Here is a 17,646-nt window from a genome sequence, read left to right on the forward strand (position 1 = left end):
CACATCAAACAGACAAATGTTCATATATGTTGGATTATTTCATATGTGAACAGACTTTATGTGATTAAACATGAATCATGTCTCATGAGTTTTAATAAAGTTTGTTGAATGTGAACAATGATCAGCTGTTATTGATAAATGTGTTTTTATGTGGATCTTCATCAGTTTGCTCGACTTCATGGATCCACACAAAATCTAAATGATAGAAAACATTTTCCATGAAAGTAAAAAACAAACCAAAGATAAAGATCAGAAAATAATGAAATCTTTTTACACACGTGGAAAAGTCGACAGGAGAAATAAAAACGAGTGAGAAGTAAAAGGAGAAATAAACAAAGCTTTAGAATAACGAGTTTAACTTTTAGATTCAGCAGATTTCTCTTGAAGAAATAAACATGATGAATAAAATCTTTCTCTCTAACTGCTCTGATCCAGCGTCACAGAGACATTCACAGGTAACAGCTTCAAGGGATCTATAGTGCTAAAGTATGGAAACATCTTCTGAGTGAAAGTGTGTGTGAAGGTGTGAATGTGTGTGTTAGTATCAGGATCAGAGAACGACAGTTCTCCTCTGTTCCAGTCCAGTTTCACTCTGATCCTCTGGATCTTCTGCACAGAGAGATCAGATGATCCTGATGGTGACACTGCTTTGTATTTACCTACATAGAACCCTATTCTCCATGTTCCAGACAGATTGATTCCCTTCCTCTGGACAGACTCTGCTCTTACACCCAGTTCCCAGAGTGTACTGTCTCCAACCAGGACGTCCCAGCTGTGAGTCCCTGAGTTAAAACCCTCAGATCCCAGGACTGAGGCGTATTGATCAAACCTCTCTGGATTGTCAGGAAGCTTCTGTTCCTCTCCTCGTCTCAAACTGGTCAGATCTTCAGACAGGATGAGTACTGGATGAGCAGAGTTTGGGTCCAGAACCACAGGACTGTAGGAGACCATGTCCTTCATCTTGTTCCAGATGTTGAAGCTCAGGTTGCCCAGATGTTTGGCCTCGTCTATCAGAGCTCCTGAGGCCAGCTGTGGATCATCCAGCAGGGGGCGCTGCTGGACTCGTTCCACTGCAGCCTTGTAGTTGAGCAGGAACGAGACGTCTTCAGCTCTCAGCTCGTCCTCTGTGGTTCTGATTGTGTCTGAAAGAGCCGTGATGTCTCTGCTCAGAGACTCAATCTTCTCCTTCATCATCCGACTCTTCTGCTCCTCTTCCTCCCTCAGTGCAGCCATCCTGGCCTCCTCTTCCTCCTCCAGAAACTGATGAAGCTTTTTAAACTGCTCCTTGATCTGCGTCTCTGTGAGTCCGGCCTGGACCTTAATGTGTTCTGCTGTTAGTTCACACTTTACTTTAACACGTTCAAAACACTGTAACTTCTCCTTCAAGGGCTCCAGAGTTTCCTGAAGCTGCTTCTTGTGTTGTTGTGCAGCTTCATCGATGGGTCTGAATCTGTGGTCACTGTGTTTCTCTGAATCTCTGCAGACGACACACACTGGCTGCTGATGGTCCAGACAGAAGAGTCTGAGTTTCTCTGAGTGCAGACTGCAGAGAGCATGTGAAGAGCTCTGATCTCTCTCCTGTAAGAAGGTCTCACACAGGTTCTTCAACGCCAGGTTAACAGGTGGATGATCCTTTGAAGATCTTCTCTTACAAAATGGACACTCTTTTACTTCTTTGTCTTTCCACCAGCTCTTCACACAGTCTTTACAGAAGCTGTGGCTACATGACAGAAGGACAGGATCTCTGAAGACATCTTGGCAGACGGGACAGCAGAGATCCTCTTCTGATCTGGAAGCCATTGAGTCTCCAGGTGAAGCTGAAAACAGACAGTCAGTCAGTCACAGCTCCACGAACTTCACTGAGGTTTACTTCCTCTCTGAGTCGAGGTGTGTGTTAAACTCACGGTCAGTGTGTGGAGCGTCGGCAGGTTGTAGTTTGACTCTTCTCTCCTGTAGCTGGACTCACTCAGGACGTCTGGTCTGGTTTGGTTCAGTTTGGTCTGGTTTGGTTCAGTTTGGTTTGGAAGGTGAATGTGATCGTCTGGTTTTCAGCCTGCGTCTCTTCAGGGAGGAACAGATGTTTCCTGGTTTCTCAGGTGAGTCAGGAGAGGGTGGAGCTTGAGATGCTGGATGATAAAACCTGTAAAACCTGAAACAAATGTACCAGCAGCTCTGCTGCCAGTACAAACTATGCACCCCCCCCCCCCCTTATGGACTGCACTCTAACACTTTAACTCTTAACTGTGCCTGATTCATCTGCCTGTGCAATATCAACGGTTCATGTGAAATACATTCACTGTACATATTCTCACACTGCACATATCTCTACTGTCTTTACACTGTATACATTAGTTTAATTACATTCATATATTTCTATATTTTTTAATTCCTCACACTTAAGTATTACATGTTTCTTATTACCTGCTGATGTCTTTTTGACTCTTGCTGCTGTAATACTGCAAATGTCCCATTGTGGGACTAATAAAGGATTATCTTATCTTATCTTATCTTATCTTATCTTATCTTATCTTATCTTATCTTATCTTAAATCCACGATGCTCCAGATCATTTAAAATGTTTGACTTGGAATGGGGAGAATGTTTCCTCTTCCATTCCCACACTCTGTTCTTGCTTTAGAGTTACATTAACACCACGAAGGCGTTTCCAAACTAAAACGCTCTCTGTGCTCACAGGTGTTTTGTCTCTGCATCAGTTTGAATCTCCGTCCAACACGTCTCACACGCCTGCAGAGATCATGTGACCACTCACATGCACTGGACATGCACGTCCCCCTGGACACAGGTTGTTGGAATAACATCTGTCAACAGTTGGTTCTGCAGATTGGAAGTTTATTAAAATTCAAGTGTCCATTTTCTTCTTCATGATTCAAGGACCCTGGTGTTTCCTTCACTTCTGTTTGAGTTACAATGCAGAAGATGTGTTATCCCGTCACCGCAGAGAGGGGGCGCTGCAGCAGTCAGCTGGAGTCTCGGAGAAGAAGAAGAAGCAGCGGAAGCGGAAATGAGGCAGTTGTGTTTTGAAAGAGGGAAATTTAAAACTCGACGGTGTGAAACAGAAATGAATAAAAGCATCGAGAGCCAGAGGAACATGAGCTGAACGGAGCCGAACTTACAGTAGCTTCATGGACGTTTTCTCTCTTACACGTTGTTTGAATCCGATAAAACCAGTGAAGCTAGTTCCTTGTGTTTTGAATCGATGCTCTCGGTCGAGGTCACTTCACTTAAATCTCTGTTTCCCACAAACACCAGTGTTACATCTGTACATCTTTGTTATTTGTGAATAATCATTTATTTTCACTCTCGTTCTATAAATTCACCTCGTACACTTTTATTTGATTGTTTTTATTTCACATCGTCACATTTAGCTTCAGTAATAAAAGCTCCACAGTCTCTGGGCTACATGAGGATGATGAATAAGAACATGACAGTATCATGTTGATTCTAATGTACTGTGTGTGTACTTGTGTTGTTATACATGTATTTGTATGTTTTTCTACCATCAACCTGCAGATGAAAACCAGCCTGCATCATTAAATCTGACCCATTATATGATGGACTCCACTACACTTGTTAATTAATGTGCGTTTTCCTTTTTAAATGCATGAATACGAACATGCAGCAGTTTGTGTGGGTGAAGCTGCTGAAGTGAAGTTAATCCAACCGCTGCAGCGAACAGACACCAAAGATGAACTTTGTATTTCATCAATTAAAGATCACATAGACAAAGTTAATTCAGTTCATTCATATCTATATATATAATTGTTTTTCAAAAGATTACTTACCCTCCCATGATAACTGCAGGTCAGACATATGTTTAACTTTTAACACTAAATATATAGAAAATACTTATTGTGATTGTGTTTAATTAATCACACTATAACACTTGGCCTGTTTGTAGATGAAACATGGAGATGTCACTAATTCAGCATGTACTTTATAATTTGTTGAATTGTGTGTCGGCCATGACCCCCCCCGGCTCGGCTCGGCTCGGCTCGGCACACATCAGCTCCTCGTGTGTCACAGAGGCAGCCATCACTTCCTCCAGCAGATAATCAACCTGTGATGTTGGAGAAAGACACAAGGTCACGTTGAAGCTTCCCTCGTTTCTTTTGAAACCAAACTCCGAGTTCCTCCATCTTTGTTTGCAGCTCATTCACACGTGTGTATTCCGTGCTGCTGCGTTTGGGATGCGAAACATTTCTACTGTGAATCTGCGTCTGTGTTGGAACACGTTGATGAAACATTCAGTCAGTAGATCGATGTGCAGTCACACACTGGGGACGACCCCATGAGGACGGAGCGGTCAGAAACAAGATGGCTGCAGACACTTTACCACTGAACGTGTGTGTGTCACAGCAGCAGGAGACGGTTCAACATGAAGCAGAACATGTTTTATGATGTTGCTCACAAACAGGAGTCGATGCACCTTCAGCATTTAGGAGGAATTGAAATGTTGAAGCTGAACTAAACCTCTGTTGTGTTGTTGTTGAGGAATGAATGAAAACACTTTGACAGACACAATCATTTTGGCTTCATATTTACATCTCAACTTACAAAAGCTCAGAACTCAGTTTCTGTTTGATAGTTTTTATTATTTTTATCACAATAATAAAATCACATCACTAGGCTGCTGTTGAATAAACACTTTTACAGACAGAATCATTTTGGCTTCATCACATCAAACAGACAAATGTTCATATATGTTGGATTATTTCATATGTGAACAGACTTTATGTGATTAAACATGAATCATGTCTCATGTGTGAGTTTTAATAAAGTTGGTTGAATGTGAACAATGATCAGCTGTTATTGATAAATGTGTTTTTATGTGGATCTTCATCAGTTTGCTCGACTTCATGGATCCACACAAAATCTAAATGATAGAAAACATTTTCCATGAAAATAAAAAACAAACCAAAGATAAAGATCAGAAAATAATGAAATCTTTTTACACACGTGGAAAAGTCGACAGGAGAAATAAAAACGAGTGAGAAGTAAAAGGAGAAATAAACAAAGCTTTAGAATAACGAGTTTAACTTTTAAATTCAGCAGATTTCTCTTGAAGAAATAAACATGATGAATAAAATCTTTCTCTCTAACTGCTCTGATCCAGCGTCACAGAGACATTCACAGGTAACAGCTTCAAGGGATCTATAGTGATAAAGTATGGAAACATCTTCTGAGTGAAAGTGTGTGTGAAGGTGTGAATGTGTTTGTTAGTATCAGGATCAGAGAACGACAGTTCTCCTCTGTTCCAGTCCAGTTTCACTCTGATCCTCTGGATCTTCTGCACAGAGAGATCAGATGATGCATATGGTGACCATGCTGAGTATTTACCTTCATTGAACCATATTCTCCATGTTCCAAACAGATTGACTCCCTTCCTCTGGACAGACTCTGCTGACACACCCAGTGCCCAGAGTGTACTGTCTCCAACCAGGACGTCCCAGCTGTGAGTCCCTGAGTTAAAACCCTCAGATCCCAGGACTATGATGTGTTTATCAAACCTCTCTGGATTGTCAGGAAGCTTCTGTCTCTCTCCTCGTCTCAAACTGGTCAGATCTTCAGACAGGACGAGTAATGGATGAGCAGAGTTTGGGTCCAGAACCACAGGACTGTAGGAGACCATGTCCTTCATCTTGTTCCAGATGTTGAAGCTCAGGTTGCCCAGATGTTTGGCCTTGTCTATCAGAGCTCCTGAGGCCAGCTGTGGATCATCCAGCAGGGGGCGCTGCTGGACTCGTTCCACTGCAGCCTTGTAGTTGAGCAGGAACGAGACGTCTTCAGCTCTCAGCTCGTCCTCTGTGGTTCTGATTGTGTCTGAAAGAGCCGTGATGTCTCTGCTCAGAGACTCAATCTTCTCCTTCATCATCCGACTCTTCTGCTCCTCTTCCTCCCTCAGTGCAGCCATCCTGGCCTCCTCTTCCTCCTCCAGAAACTGATGAAGCTTTTTAAACTGCTCCTTGATCTGCGTCTCTGTGAGTCCGGCCTGGACCTTAATGTGTTCTGCTGTTAGTTCACACTTTACTTTAACACGTTCAAAACACTGTAACTTCTCCTTCAAGGGCTCCAGAGTTTCCTGAAGCTGCTTCTTGTGTTGTTGTGCAGCTTCATCGATGGGTCTGAATCTGTGGTCACTGTGTTTCTCTGAATCTCTGCAGACGACACACACTGGCTGCTGATGGTCCAGACAGAAGAGTCTGAGTTTCTCTGAGTGCAGACTGCAGAGAGCATGTGAAGAGCTCTGATCTCTCTCCTGTAAGAAGGTCTCACACAGGTTCTTCAACGCCAGGTTAACAGGTGGGTGATCCTTTGAAGATCTTCTCTTACAAACTGGACACTCTTTTACTTCTTTGTCTTTCCACCAGCTCTTCACACAGTCTTTACAGAAGCTGTGGCTACATGACAGAAGGACAGGATCTCTGAAGACATCATGGCAGACGGGACAGCAGAGATCCTCTTCTGATCTGGAAGCCATTGAGTCTCCAGGTGAAGCTGAAAACAGACAGTCAGTCAGTCACAGCTCCACGAACTTCACTGAGGTTTACTTCCTCTCTGAGTCGAGGTGTTTGTTAAACTCACGGTCAGTGTGTGGAGCGTCGGCAGGTTGTAGTTTGACTCTTCTCTCCTGTAGCTGGACTCACTCAGGACGTCTGGTCCGGTTTGGTTCAGTTTGGTTTGGAAGGTGAATGTGATCGTCTGGTTTTCAGCCTGCGTCTCTTCAGGGAGGAACAGATGTTTCCTGGTTTCTCAGGTGAGTCAGGAGAGGGTGGAGCTTGAGATGCTGGATGATAAAACCTGTAAAACCTGAAACAAATGTACCAGCAGCTCTGCTGCCAGTACAAACTATGCACCCCCCCCCCCCCCCTTATGGACTGCACTCTAACACTTTAACTCTTAACTGTGCCTGATTCATCTGCCTGTGCAATATCAACGGTTCATGTGAAATACATTCACTGTACATATTCTCACACTGCACATATCTCTACTGTCTTTACACTGTATACATTAGTTTAATTACATTCATATATTTCTATATTTTTTAATTCCTCACACTTAAGTATTACATGTTTCTTATTACCTGCTGATGTCTTTTTGACTCTTGCTGCTGTAATACTGCAAATGTCCCATTGTGGGACTAATAAAGGATCATCTTATCTTATCTTATCTTATCTTATCTTATCTTATCTTAAATCCACGATGCTCCAGATCATTTAAAATGTTTGACTTGGAATGGGGAGAATGTTTCCTCTTCCATTCCCACACTCTGTTCTTGCTTTAGAGTTACATTAACACCACGAAGGCGTTTCCAAACTAAAACGCTCTCTGTGCTCACAGGTGTTTTGTCTCTGCATCAGTTTGAATCTCCGTCCAACACGTCTCACACGCCTGCAGAGATCATGTGACCACTCACATGCACTGGACATGCACGTCCCCCTGGACACAGGTTGTTGGAATAACATCTGTCAACAGTTGGTTCTGCAGATTGGAAGTTTATTAAAATTCAAGTGTCCATTTTCTTCTTCATGATTCAAGGACCCTGGTGTTTCCTTCACTTCTGTTTGAGTTACAATGCAGAAGATGTGTTATCCCGTCACCGCAGAGAGGGGGCGCTGCAGCAGTCAGCTGGAGTCTCGGAGAAGAAGAAGAAGCAGCGGAAGCGGAAATGAGGCAGTTGTGTTTTGAAAGAGGGAAATTTAAAACTCGACGGTGTGAAACAGAAATGAATAAAAGCATCGAGAGACAGAGGAACATGAGCTGAACGGAGCCGAACTTACAGTAGCTTCATGGACGTTTTCTCTCTTACACGTTGTTTGAATCCGATAAAACCAGTGAAGCTAGTTCCTTGTGTTTTGAATCGATGCTCTCGGTCGAGGTCACTTCACTTAAATCTCTGTTTCCCACAAACACCAGTGTTACATCTGTACATCTTTGTTATTTGTGAATAATCATTTATTTTCACTCTCGTTCTATAAATTCACCTCGTACACTTTTATTTGATTGTTTTTATTTCACATCGTCACATTTAGCTTCAGTAATAAAAGCTCCACAGTCTCTGGGCTACATGAGGATGATGAATAAGAACATGACAGTATCATGTTGATTCTAATGTACTGTGTGTGTACTTGTGGTGTTATACATGTATTTGTATGTTTTTCTACCATCAACCTGCAGATGAAAACCAGCCTGCATCATTAAATCTGACCCATTATATGATGGACTCCACTACACTTGTTAATTAATGTGCGTTTTCCTTTTTAAATGCATGAATACGAACATGCAGCAGTTTGTGTGGGTGAAGCTGCTGAAGTGAAGTTAATCCAACCGCTGCAGCGAACAGACACCAAAGATGAACTTTGTATTTCATCAATTAAAGATCACATAGACAAAGTTAATTCAGTTCATTCATATCTATATATATAATTGTTTTTCAAAAGATTACTTACCCTCCCATGATAACTGCAGGTCAGACATATGTTTAACTTTTAACACTAAATATATAGAAAATACTTATTGTGATTGTGTTTAATTAATCACACTATAACACTTGGCCTGTTTGTAGATGAAACATGGAGATGTCACTAATTCAGCATGTACTTTATAATTTGTTGAATTGTGTGTCGGCCATGACCCCCCCCCGGCTCGGCTCGGCTCGGCTCGGCACACATCAGCTCCTCGTGTGTCACAGAGGCAGCCATCACTTCCTCCAGCAGATAATCAACCTGTGATGTTGGAGAAAGACACGAGGTCACGTTGAAGCTTCCCTCGTTTCTTTTGAAACCAAACTCCGAGTTCCTCCATCTTTGTTTGCAGCTCATTCACACGTGTGTATTCCGTGCTGCTGCGTTTGGGATGCGAAACATTTCTACTGTGAATCTGCGTCTGTGTTGGAACACGTTGATGAAACATTCAGTCAGTAGATCGATGTGCAGTCACACACTGGGGACGACCCCATGAGGACGGAGCGGTCAGAAACAAGATGGCTGCAGACACTTTACTACTGAACGTGTGTGTGTGACAGCAGCAGGAGACGGTTCAACATGAAGCAGAACATGTTTTATGATGTTGCTCACAAACAGGAGTCGATGCACCTTCAGCATTTAGGAGGAATTTAAATGTTGAAGCTGAACTAAACCTCTGTTGTTTTGTTGTTGAGGAATGAATGAAAACACTTTGACAGACACAATCATTTTGGCTTCATATTTACATTTCAACTTAAAAAAGGTCAGAACTCAGTTTCTGTTTGATAGTTTTTATTATTTTTATCACAATATTAACATCACATCACTAGGCTGCTGTTGAATAAACACTTTTACAGACAGAATCATTTTGGCTTCATCACATCAAACAGACAAATGTTCATATATGTTGGATTATTTCATATGTGAACAGACTTTATGTGATTAAACATGAATCATGTCTCATGTGTGAGTTTTAATAAAGTTTGTTGAATGTGAACAATGATCAGCTGTTATTGATAAATGTGTTTTTATGTGGATCTTCATCAGTTTGCTCGACTTCATGGATCCACACAAAATCTAAATGATAGAAAACATTTTCCATGAAAGTAAAAAACAAACCAAAGATAAAGATCAGAAAATAATGAAATCTTTTTACACACGTGGAAAAGTCGACAGGAGAAATAAAAACGAGTGAGAAGTAAAAGGAGAAATAAACAAAGCTTTAGAATAACGAGTTTAACTTTTAGATTCAGCAGATTTCTCTTGAAGAAATAAACATGATGAATAAAATCTTTCTCTCTAACTGCTCTGATCCAGCGTCACAGAGACATTCACAGGTAACAGCTTCAAGTGATCTCCAGTGATAAAGTATGGAAACATCTTCTGAGTGAAAGTGTGTGTGAAGGTGTGAATGTGTTTGTTAGTATCAGGATCAGAGAACGACAGTTCTCCTCTGTTCCAGTCCAGTTTCACTCTGATCCTCTGGATCTTCTGCACAGAGAGATCAGATGATCCTGATGGTGACACTGCTTTGTATTTACCTACATAGAACCCTATTCTCCATAATCCAGACTGTGTGTATCCCTTCCTCTGGACAGACTCTGCTCTTACACCCAGTGTCCAGTGTGTACTGTCTCTAACCAGGACGTCCCAGCTGTGAGTCCCTGAGTTAAAACCCTCAGATCCCAGGACTGATGGGTAAAGAGCAAACCTCTCTGGATTGTCAGGAAGCTTCTGTTCCTCTCCTCGTCTCAAACTGGTCAGATCTTCAGACAGGACGAGTACTGGATTAGCGGAGTTTGGGTCCAGAACCACAGGACTGTAGGAGACCACGTCCTTCATCTTGTTCCAGATGTTGAAGCTCAGGTTGCCCAGATGTTTGGCCTTGTCTATCAGAGCTCCTGAGGCCAGCTGTGGATCATCCAGCAGGGGGCGCTGCTGGACTCGTTCCACTGCAGCCTTGTAGTTGAGCAGGAACGAGACGTCTTCAGCTCTCAGCTCGTCCTCTGTGGTTCTGATTGTGTCTGAAAGAGCCGTGATGTCTCTGCTCAGAGCCTCAATCTTCTCCTTCATCATCCGACTCTTCTGCTCCTCTTCCTCCCTCAGTGCAGCCATCCTGGCCTCCTCTTCCTCCTCCAGAAACTGATGAAGCTTTTTAAACTGCTCCTTGATCTGCGTCTCTGTGAGTCCGGCCTGGACCTTAATGTGTTCTGCTGTTAGTTCAAACTCTACTTTAACACGTTCAAAACACTGTAACTTCTTCTTCAAGGCCTCCAGAGTTTCCTGAAGCTGCTCCTTGTGTTGTTGTGCAGCTTCATCGATGGGTCTGAATCTGTGGCCGCTGTGTTTCTCTGAATCTCTGCAGACGAGACACACTGGCTGCTGATGGTCCAGACAGAAGAGTCTGAGTTTCTCTGAGTGCAGACTGCAGAGAGCATGTGAAGAGCTCTGATCTCTCTCCTGTAAGAAGGTCTCACACAGGTTCTTCAACGCCAGGTTAACAGGTGGGTGATCCTTTGAAGATCTTCTCTTACAAACTGGACACTCTTTTACTTCTTTGTCTTTCCACCAGCTCTTCACACAGTCTTTACAGAAGCTGTGGCTACATGACAGAAGGACAGGATCTCTGAAGACATCATGGCAGACGGGACAGCAGAGATCCTCTTCTGATCTGGAAGCCATTGAGTCTCCAGGTGAAGCTGAAAACAGACAGTCAGTCAGTCACAGCTCCACGAACTTCACTGAGGTTTACTTCCTCTCTGAGTCGAGGTGTTTGTTAAACTCACGGTCAGTGTGTGGAGCGTCGGCAGGTTGTAGTTTGACTCTTCTCTCCTGTAGCTGGACTCACTCAGGACGTCTGGTCTGGTTTGGTTCAGTTTGGTTTGGAAGGTGAATGTGATCGTCTGGTTTTCAGCCTGCGTCTCTTCAGGGAGGAACAGATGTTTCCTGGTTTCTCTGGTGAGTCAGGACACGATTGTAAAAAGTAATTCAAGCCTTGGATTTGATAACTGGTCAAAAGTCCTTTGGCAGCAACAAGCTCACACAGAGAAGAGACTTGGTGTAAAATAGCTGCTTGAATATGTTTCTGATCTGATCATTGGTCAAAATTCAGAGGAAGTTCTGCTAGAGAGTGAAAGTGAAAGTTAAATATTAACAGGAAGTGCAGGGGGGGGGGGTCTGTTTCGTAACTGCAGAGCTGAAGTCACATTAAAGAGACAGAAGCAAAGTGCAAACAAATGGACACAATGTCAGAAAATTAAAAAATGGTTTTATAAATTCAAATCATCTCACGTTTGTTTATTAATTTGTGTGTGAGTGCAGTAAAACGTATGACATCAAATGATTTTACATTTTGTTGTGATTATTATACCTTAAGTTTGACAGCATTATATGGTATGACTTTGGGCATTCAATAAATGTGGCTGTCAGAAACATATTTAATATGAAAGCCCTGGGAACAGTACATCAAAGTAAAAATGTAGAAAACGGTCAAAATGGCCACTAAATGCAAAATGGCGGGCTCCCTGTTGCTTTTTTCAAAATGCTCTTTGAGACTTTTTTGTTTGTCTGGTCATGATACACTTGTGTATCGATTTTTGTGAAGATCGGTCAATGTGAACTCAGGGGCTGCGTTCCAGGGGGCGCTGTTGAGCCATTTTGCCACGCCCATTTAAAATTACCCAGAATACATACGTTTTCACCACTTTCTAATTTTCTGCAAACTTTGGCCTCAAAAAGCCAATTCATTTGCCTGAAAAAAATTAAAATAATCCTTACAATTTCAATAGGGCCTGTGCGGTGCTCGGGCCCTAATAATTGTAATTATGGTTATAATAATCATCATCATCATCATCATCATCATCATCATCATAATAATATTCTGGTCAGATCACAGCATTAGCTCAAACTGAGCAGTACAATTCTTCCACTTTGTGGGCAAAAGTGGGAACTGAAGGAGCAATCAATCTCTAAGGATGATCAATTACTATAATTGTATATATATATATATATATACACAATTTTATTAGACTCCATTAGTTTTAGTAAGAATAATAATATAATGTATCTACATGTATACACACACATATGGATACACACGTATATGTACATGCATGTAAATAAACTATTCACATAGAACCGATTCAACAAATAATTCACGTAGCAATTTCTTTTGACATAATGTTAAAAATAAATTTAGAATATAGTTTTTTTCCTTCCAGCCGAGGTGGAACAAGAGCCGTACCCAGCTGCGCCTCGTGGGTATTATATTATATTGAGCTAGAACCAAACTGATGAACGACACAATGTGTCCTGGGCTCAAACGCTCACTGATTGTTGGAGCTTTAAACTCCTCCTTGTGGAGGAAAGCAGGTTGAGACACATGTTTAATAAATACGCTTAATATTATAATCTATTATCTTTGTCATAGAATACGTTTAAATTGAATAACTTTATGATCTTATTGTATTGAATAACTTAACAATGACAAACACGTCCTGTTGTTTTTTAATCAAAGCTCCAGTGAGTCACCGTACAGATCTGGACTCTTCATCTCATTATAGTTTGTTACATCATTTCTATTATGATATCATTGAACATGAAGACGTCTGTGAACATGGAGACAAAATAATCCAAACTAACAACAATCTTTTCACTTTAAAAACTCACACGTCTCATTAACACGTTTGAAACGCTCCAGGTTCCTGCTGCTCAAAAATGGCATCTGACAGGTTAAGATATTTTTTATTGAAACCTCACAGTCCATTCTGATCTCTTTATGTTTATTTATGCCCCCCCCCCCCCCTCCACAGATTGACCTTCCACAGTTAAAGCATGTTTGATGAATATCTCCCAGCTGACAGAAAGACTTTGAAGCTTTTTATCCTCCGTCTTTGGCCTCGTCTCAGGAGCGGGACGGGGACGAGGAGGAATAAACAGTTTCCTGCTGGAAGGTTTTCTTCCAGCAGTTTTATTTTTACTGGCTGTTTACAGGATGTGAATTTGTATGGGACTCAGTACTGTGTATGTGATCACTGGGGAAATGTTCCTGCAGCAGCGGAGGAACAAATGTGAAAGTGGAGCAGGGAACAGTTATTATCTCAGATTAGCAGCCGTTTAAAATGTTGCTGCTTTTTCCCCGTGACAAAATAAAGGGTTTAATTTTCATCGGAGATGGAGATGGCATCATTACATTTACATAACACTGTGCTCCTGGATGTTTCTGGCCCAGACGAGGTTCCCGCTGTCGTATCTGCAGGAACCCTCTGAGGACAAGGAGGAAACGAGGTTTGGGACAGTCAGCGGGGGGGGGGGGGGGTCCTCTTCACGCTCTTCAAGCTGCGTCTGTGGCTCGACTCCAAACTGACCGTTTTCTGACAGCACATCTCGACGCAGCGAGGTGACGACATCAGCTTGTTAGACGATGTCAGAGGTCAGAGTCCAGAGGTCAGAGACGAACTTCATTGTTCATATATCAACAGCTTGATCTTTAAAAATAGAGCATTTTATTTTCTTCAGAGCTCATTGTGGTTTGAATACTTGTCCTCATACAGGGTTTCTTACAGAAAATTAGAAAGTAAAACATAATCGTTATGTCAGCCAATCAGCCGCTGCCTTCATTCTTCAAACGTGTGAGAATATGTGCAGTGAATTAACTGCACATGAACTAATGTGTTGCACAGACAGAATGAACATAGAGTTAAGAGATGAGTCGAGGACGCTGAGGTGACACATGAAAAGAAAAGGAGACGCCTTCGTTAGCTCGGCTGTAAGTCATCACACACAAAGCAAACTACAGCGTCATGCAACACAGTGGCTCAGGTCAAATGTCTCTGTCCAAGCTCGAGAGAGAATGAACCCAGCCCGACCCCAGCTCCTGGGACAGGTTGGGGAGGATCCACCCATTGGAGCCTTAGTTTCTCAGGGATTAAAAGACGCATTTCAAGGAGCCGGAACAATGGGACAGTCCTCAGATGGTTGTCCTGCAGACAGCGTCTGTAACTCCTCAGATTCCTGAAAACATCAGCACCAGCCAAGGCTCTGAAGGGTTAAATCAGCCTGAAGGTCCTGTAGTCTGGACGCAGCTTCACTCAAAGACAGGATGGAAACCCTGAGGAGGAGGAGAGCGAGAGGTTTGGGTTCATCCCACCAGAGAGATAACACAGAGCTGCAGGCGTCTTCATCTGTCTTCATCTGTCTTCATCTGTCTTCATCCGTTTGTCTCTCGTCCAGCTGAGTCTCAGCTGAGACACCAGATCTGGTTCATGTACATTTGAGATGCTTCAAAGCCGTTGTTCAGAGGAACAGTGGCAGCTGAAGATCTCAGAGGAAGCTGTTCTCACATCCGAGCGACTTCATTCTGAGGCAGAGACACTGAAAGACTTTCCAACTGTTCAGTTACTGAACATCACTGTGTGTCTGTCGTTACACTCATGTTGGTCTGCATCCTCTGGAGGCTGTAATTTAACACCGACTGCGTCACAGCAGCAGAACCAAACATTTCAAAGGCTTCAAATGTCCGTCCACACTGAGTCTGGTTCTTGAGGAGTTTTTCTCTCACAGTCGTCAGAGCTGCTTATTGTGGGAACTGTTAGTTTCTCTCTCATTGAAGTGCCTTGAGATAATGTATGTTCTATACAAATAAAATAGAAATGAATTGAAAATGTGTCGAAAATGAAACGAAAAGTTCATCGTTTCATTCCAGAGAAGCGAAGCCTCCAGAAGGTGGATCCTTCCCAGGATTCATTGCACTTCGGTGACGAACCGTTTTCAAAGAGGTAACGAGATGCTTCAGACCAAAAAACCAAGGGCCAGCAACAGTAGTGAGGGCAGGACGAGCTGGTGATGCCAATCATGGAAATCCTCTGTAAACCACCATGGAGGACGAGATCCACAGAGACCACGTCCTCCATGGACCATGGAGCCCCCGGCTCCATGGGGTGATGTGGCCGCTGAACTGGGACAAAGCTTGTGTTAGTTAACAGAGACAGAGTGTTAGTTCTTCTGCTCCTCGTGTTCCTCTGCACGGAGAAGTGACTGAATCAAGAGGACCTCTTCCCTTATCCCCCCCCCCCCCCCCCCCCCCCCCCCCCCCCCCCCCCCCCCCCCCCCCCCCCCCCCCCCCAGGTTATCTGTGGGTGCAGCACCTGGAGGTCAGCGGAGGTGGTCCAGCACTTTGTTGGTATTCACCCGACAGCACTGGGAGCGGAGGCTTCTGTTCACTCGTCCACTTCTACTGACGTCTGACACTGAGACTGGAACACAGCGGTGACCATGCCCCCCCCCCCCCCCCCCCATACTGATGAGTCACCGAGGACGACTGCGCTCAACTGTCACAGACAATTATTCAGCTGTGCAGGTGAAACAGGAGAGTAAGTCAGGGAGAGACTAATGTATTGAAAATAAATTAAACCTATATCTTCTTATTGTTTTTGAGCAGCTACGATTAGAACTAATGAAGTGTTTGCAACTTAAATCTTTGGTTTCCCTTGACAACATGTTATATTGTTTGGTGGATAATATTTTGGCCTTCATGGACTTATTGGGATCAGGTTATGTTTAACGATAAGCTGGACGATAGCGTTTCATCGTCCAGCTGCACTGTGAATTATGACGCAGCCCCACCAGATGCAGTTGTTCAGAAAAGGAAGAAGCAGGAAAGTGTGACGACACAGTGAGAGGGCAGATCCGCTCCCTGACTCACGTCCTCTGGACTCTGTCCTCAGACGACCGTCACCGCCGTCATCACCTGAAATGGACTTTTCAGAAAAGCACCTCCGGCCCAAACTTTCAGAGAATATCCTCAGAGACGTCTTAAAGGGAAAAAGATTCCTGGCGAGCGCTGAAGATGATGAAAGTTCTCGGAGCAGTTTTGAGAGAGAGAGGACTTTCACCTCGGGGGAGAGGGCGAGGTGACGGTGCTGTGGTCAGAGTCCAATTCAAGACTGTTCATGTCTGAGTGGCTGATCACAGGTCATCTGTTAACGGGGCCGGGCAGGTTCGGATTTGACTCCTTACGAAGCTTTGAGGGTTTGGAAAAATGGACCCGTGCAGATTCCCTCTGATTCCACTCGTCTGGCTTCAGACGCTATTAAATGATTTTAGTCTGAAGGCTGTAGTGCATGAAAACACAATTTTTATCAAGAACTGTTGATACACACACACACACACACACACACACACACACACACACACACTGCACCCCCACTGGAAATTACAGTCGCCCTGAAACCAACGACACAAAATCGATGTGTAGCAAATGGAGGATAATGACAGGAGGCAGGTAAGAGACGTGGGCGTGGAAAAATGGCTCAACAGCGCCATCTAAGGTAAAGCCCCTCAGTTAGCTTTCACCGATCTTCACAAAAATCGTAGCCCAGGTGTATCATGACCAGACAAACAAAAAAAGTCCAGAGGTGCAGTTTGAAAAACGCAACAGGAAGCCTTCATCAGGGCTTTCATCAGATCACCTTCATATGGAGATGAGTGTCATCACAACAAGATGGAGATGAAAACTACCTTGAATTTCGCGTTTTCGTCACACGGTGTGACCGTGGCGTGGCGTCAAAGTTTGATTACACGCCATCAAAACACGAGGTTGTGTATCTCGGACATACATGGTCCAATCGACAAGAGTCCCGGCCTGATGAAAAAGAGGGATTTATTATAACTCCTCTGTGCATTGATCCATCAGCCTCAAACCTCATTCACACATTCACAGTCCCGCCCTGATCAGATCCATGTGTCAATATTGACTCACTGTCAAAGCCCCCCCTGCTGGCTACAGGAAGTGACATGTTTCATACTTTGATGCACTGCTCCTGGCTGCTTTACAATATGCAGCTCAGCCAAATCACTGGATCATGGTCAGAATTGTGACATTCACTCAAACCGTGTAAACATTGAGGTGCGGCGAAGGTTCATCCTTCGCCAAAGGAGACGATGTCATAACTCCACTGTGCATTGTTCTATCACCACCAAACTTCTGTCACATGATCAGAGTCCAAGCCTGAACAGCTCTATGTGTCAATATTTCCTCAGTGTCATAGCGCCACCTACTGATCAGTGTGAAAATTAAGTTGTTGTAACATTGTCCAATTGACTTAAAATTGCTCACGCTACATCAGAGCCCCTACTTGAACAGATCTATTAGTCTGTATGTAATA

The 17,646-nt window shown here is 43.3% G+C and overlaps 3 protein-coding genes across 3 annotated transcripts; all 3 read right to left on the minus strand.

The window, feature by feature from the left end:
• Positions 1-417: 417 nt before the first annotated feature.
• On the minus strand, positions 418-1,800 carry LOC117762847 (nuclear factor 7, brain-like). Its single transcript, XM_034587503.1, has one exon. The coding sequence runs from the start codon at positions 1,798-1,800 to the stop codon at positions 418-420; it is 1,383 nt and encodes a 460-aa protein (XP_034443394.1).
• Positions 1,801-5,115: 3,315 nt separating this feature from the next.
• Positions 5,116-6,498, minus strand: LOC117762848 (nuclear factor 7, brain-like). The gene has a single exon (XM_034587504.1). It carries the CDS (start codon positions 6,496-6,498, stop codon positions 5,116-5,118), a length of 1,383 nt encoding a protein of 460 aa, XP_034443395.1.
• Positions 6,499-9,781: 3,283 nt separating this feature from the next.
• Positions 9,782-11,164, minus strand: LOC117762849 (tripartite motif-containing protein 35-like). The gene has a single exon (XM_034587505.1). The coding sequence runs from the start codon at positions 11,162-11,164 to the stop codon at positions 9,782-9,784; it is 1,383 nt and encodes a 460-aa protein (XP_034443396.1).
• Between the last annotated feature and the right edge of the window lie 6,482 nt (positions 11,165-17,646).

The sequence above is a fragment of the Hippoglossus hippoglossus genome, chromosome 6 (assembly GCF_009819705.1).
Source record: "Hippoglossus hippoglossus isolate fHipHip1 chromosome 6, fHipHip1.pri, whole genome shotgun sequence".
Taxonomy (NCBI): domain Eukaryota; kingdom Metazoa; phylum Chordata; class Actinopteri; order Pleuronectiformes; family Pleuronectidae; genus Hippoglossus; species Hippoglossus hippoglossus.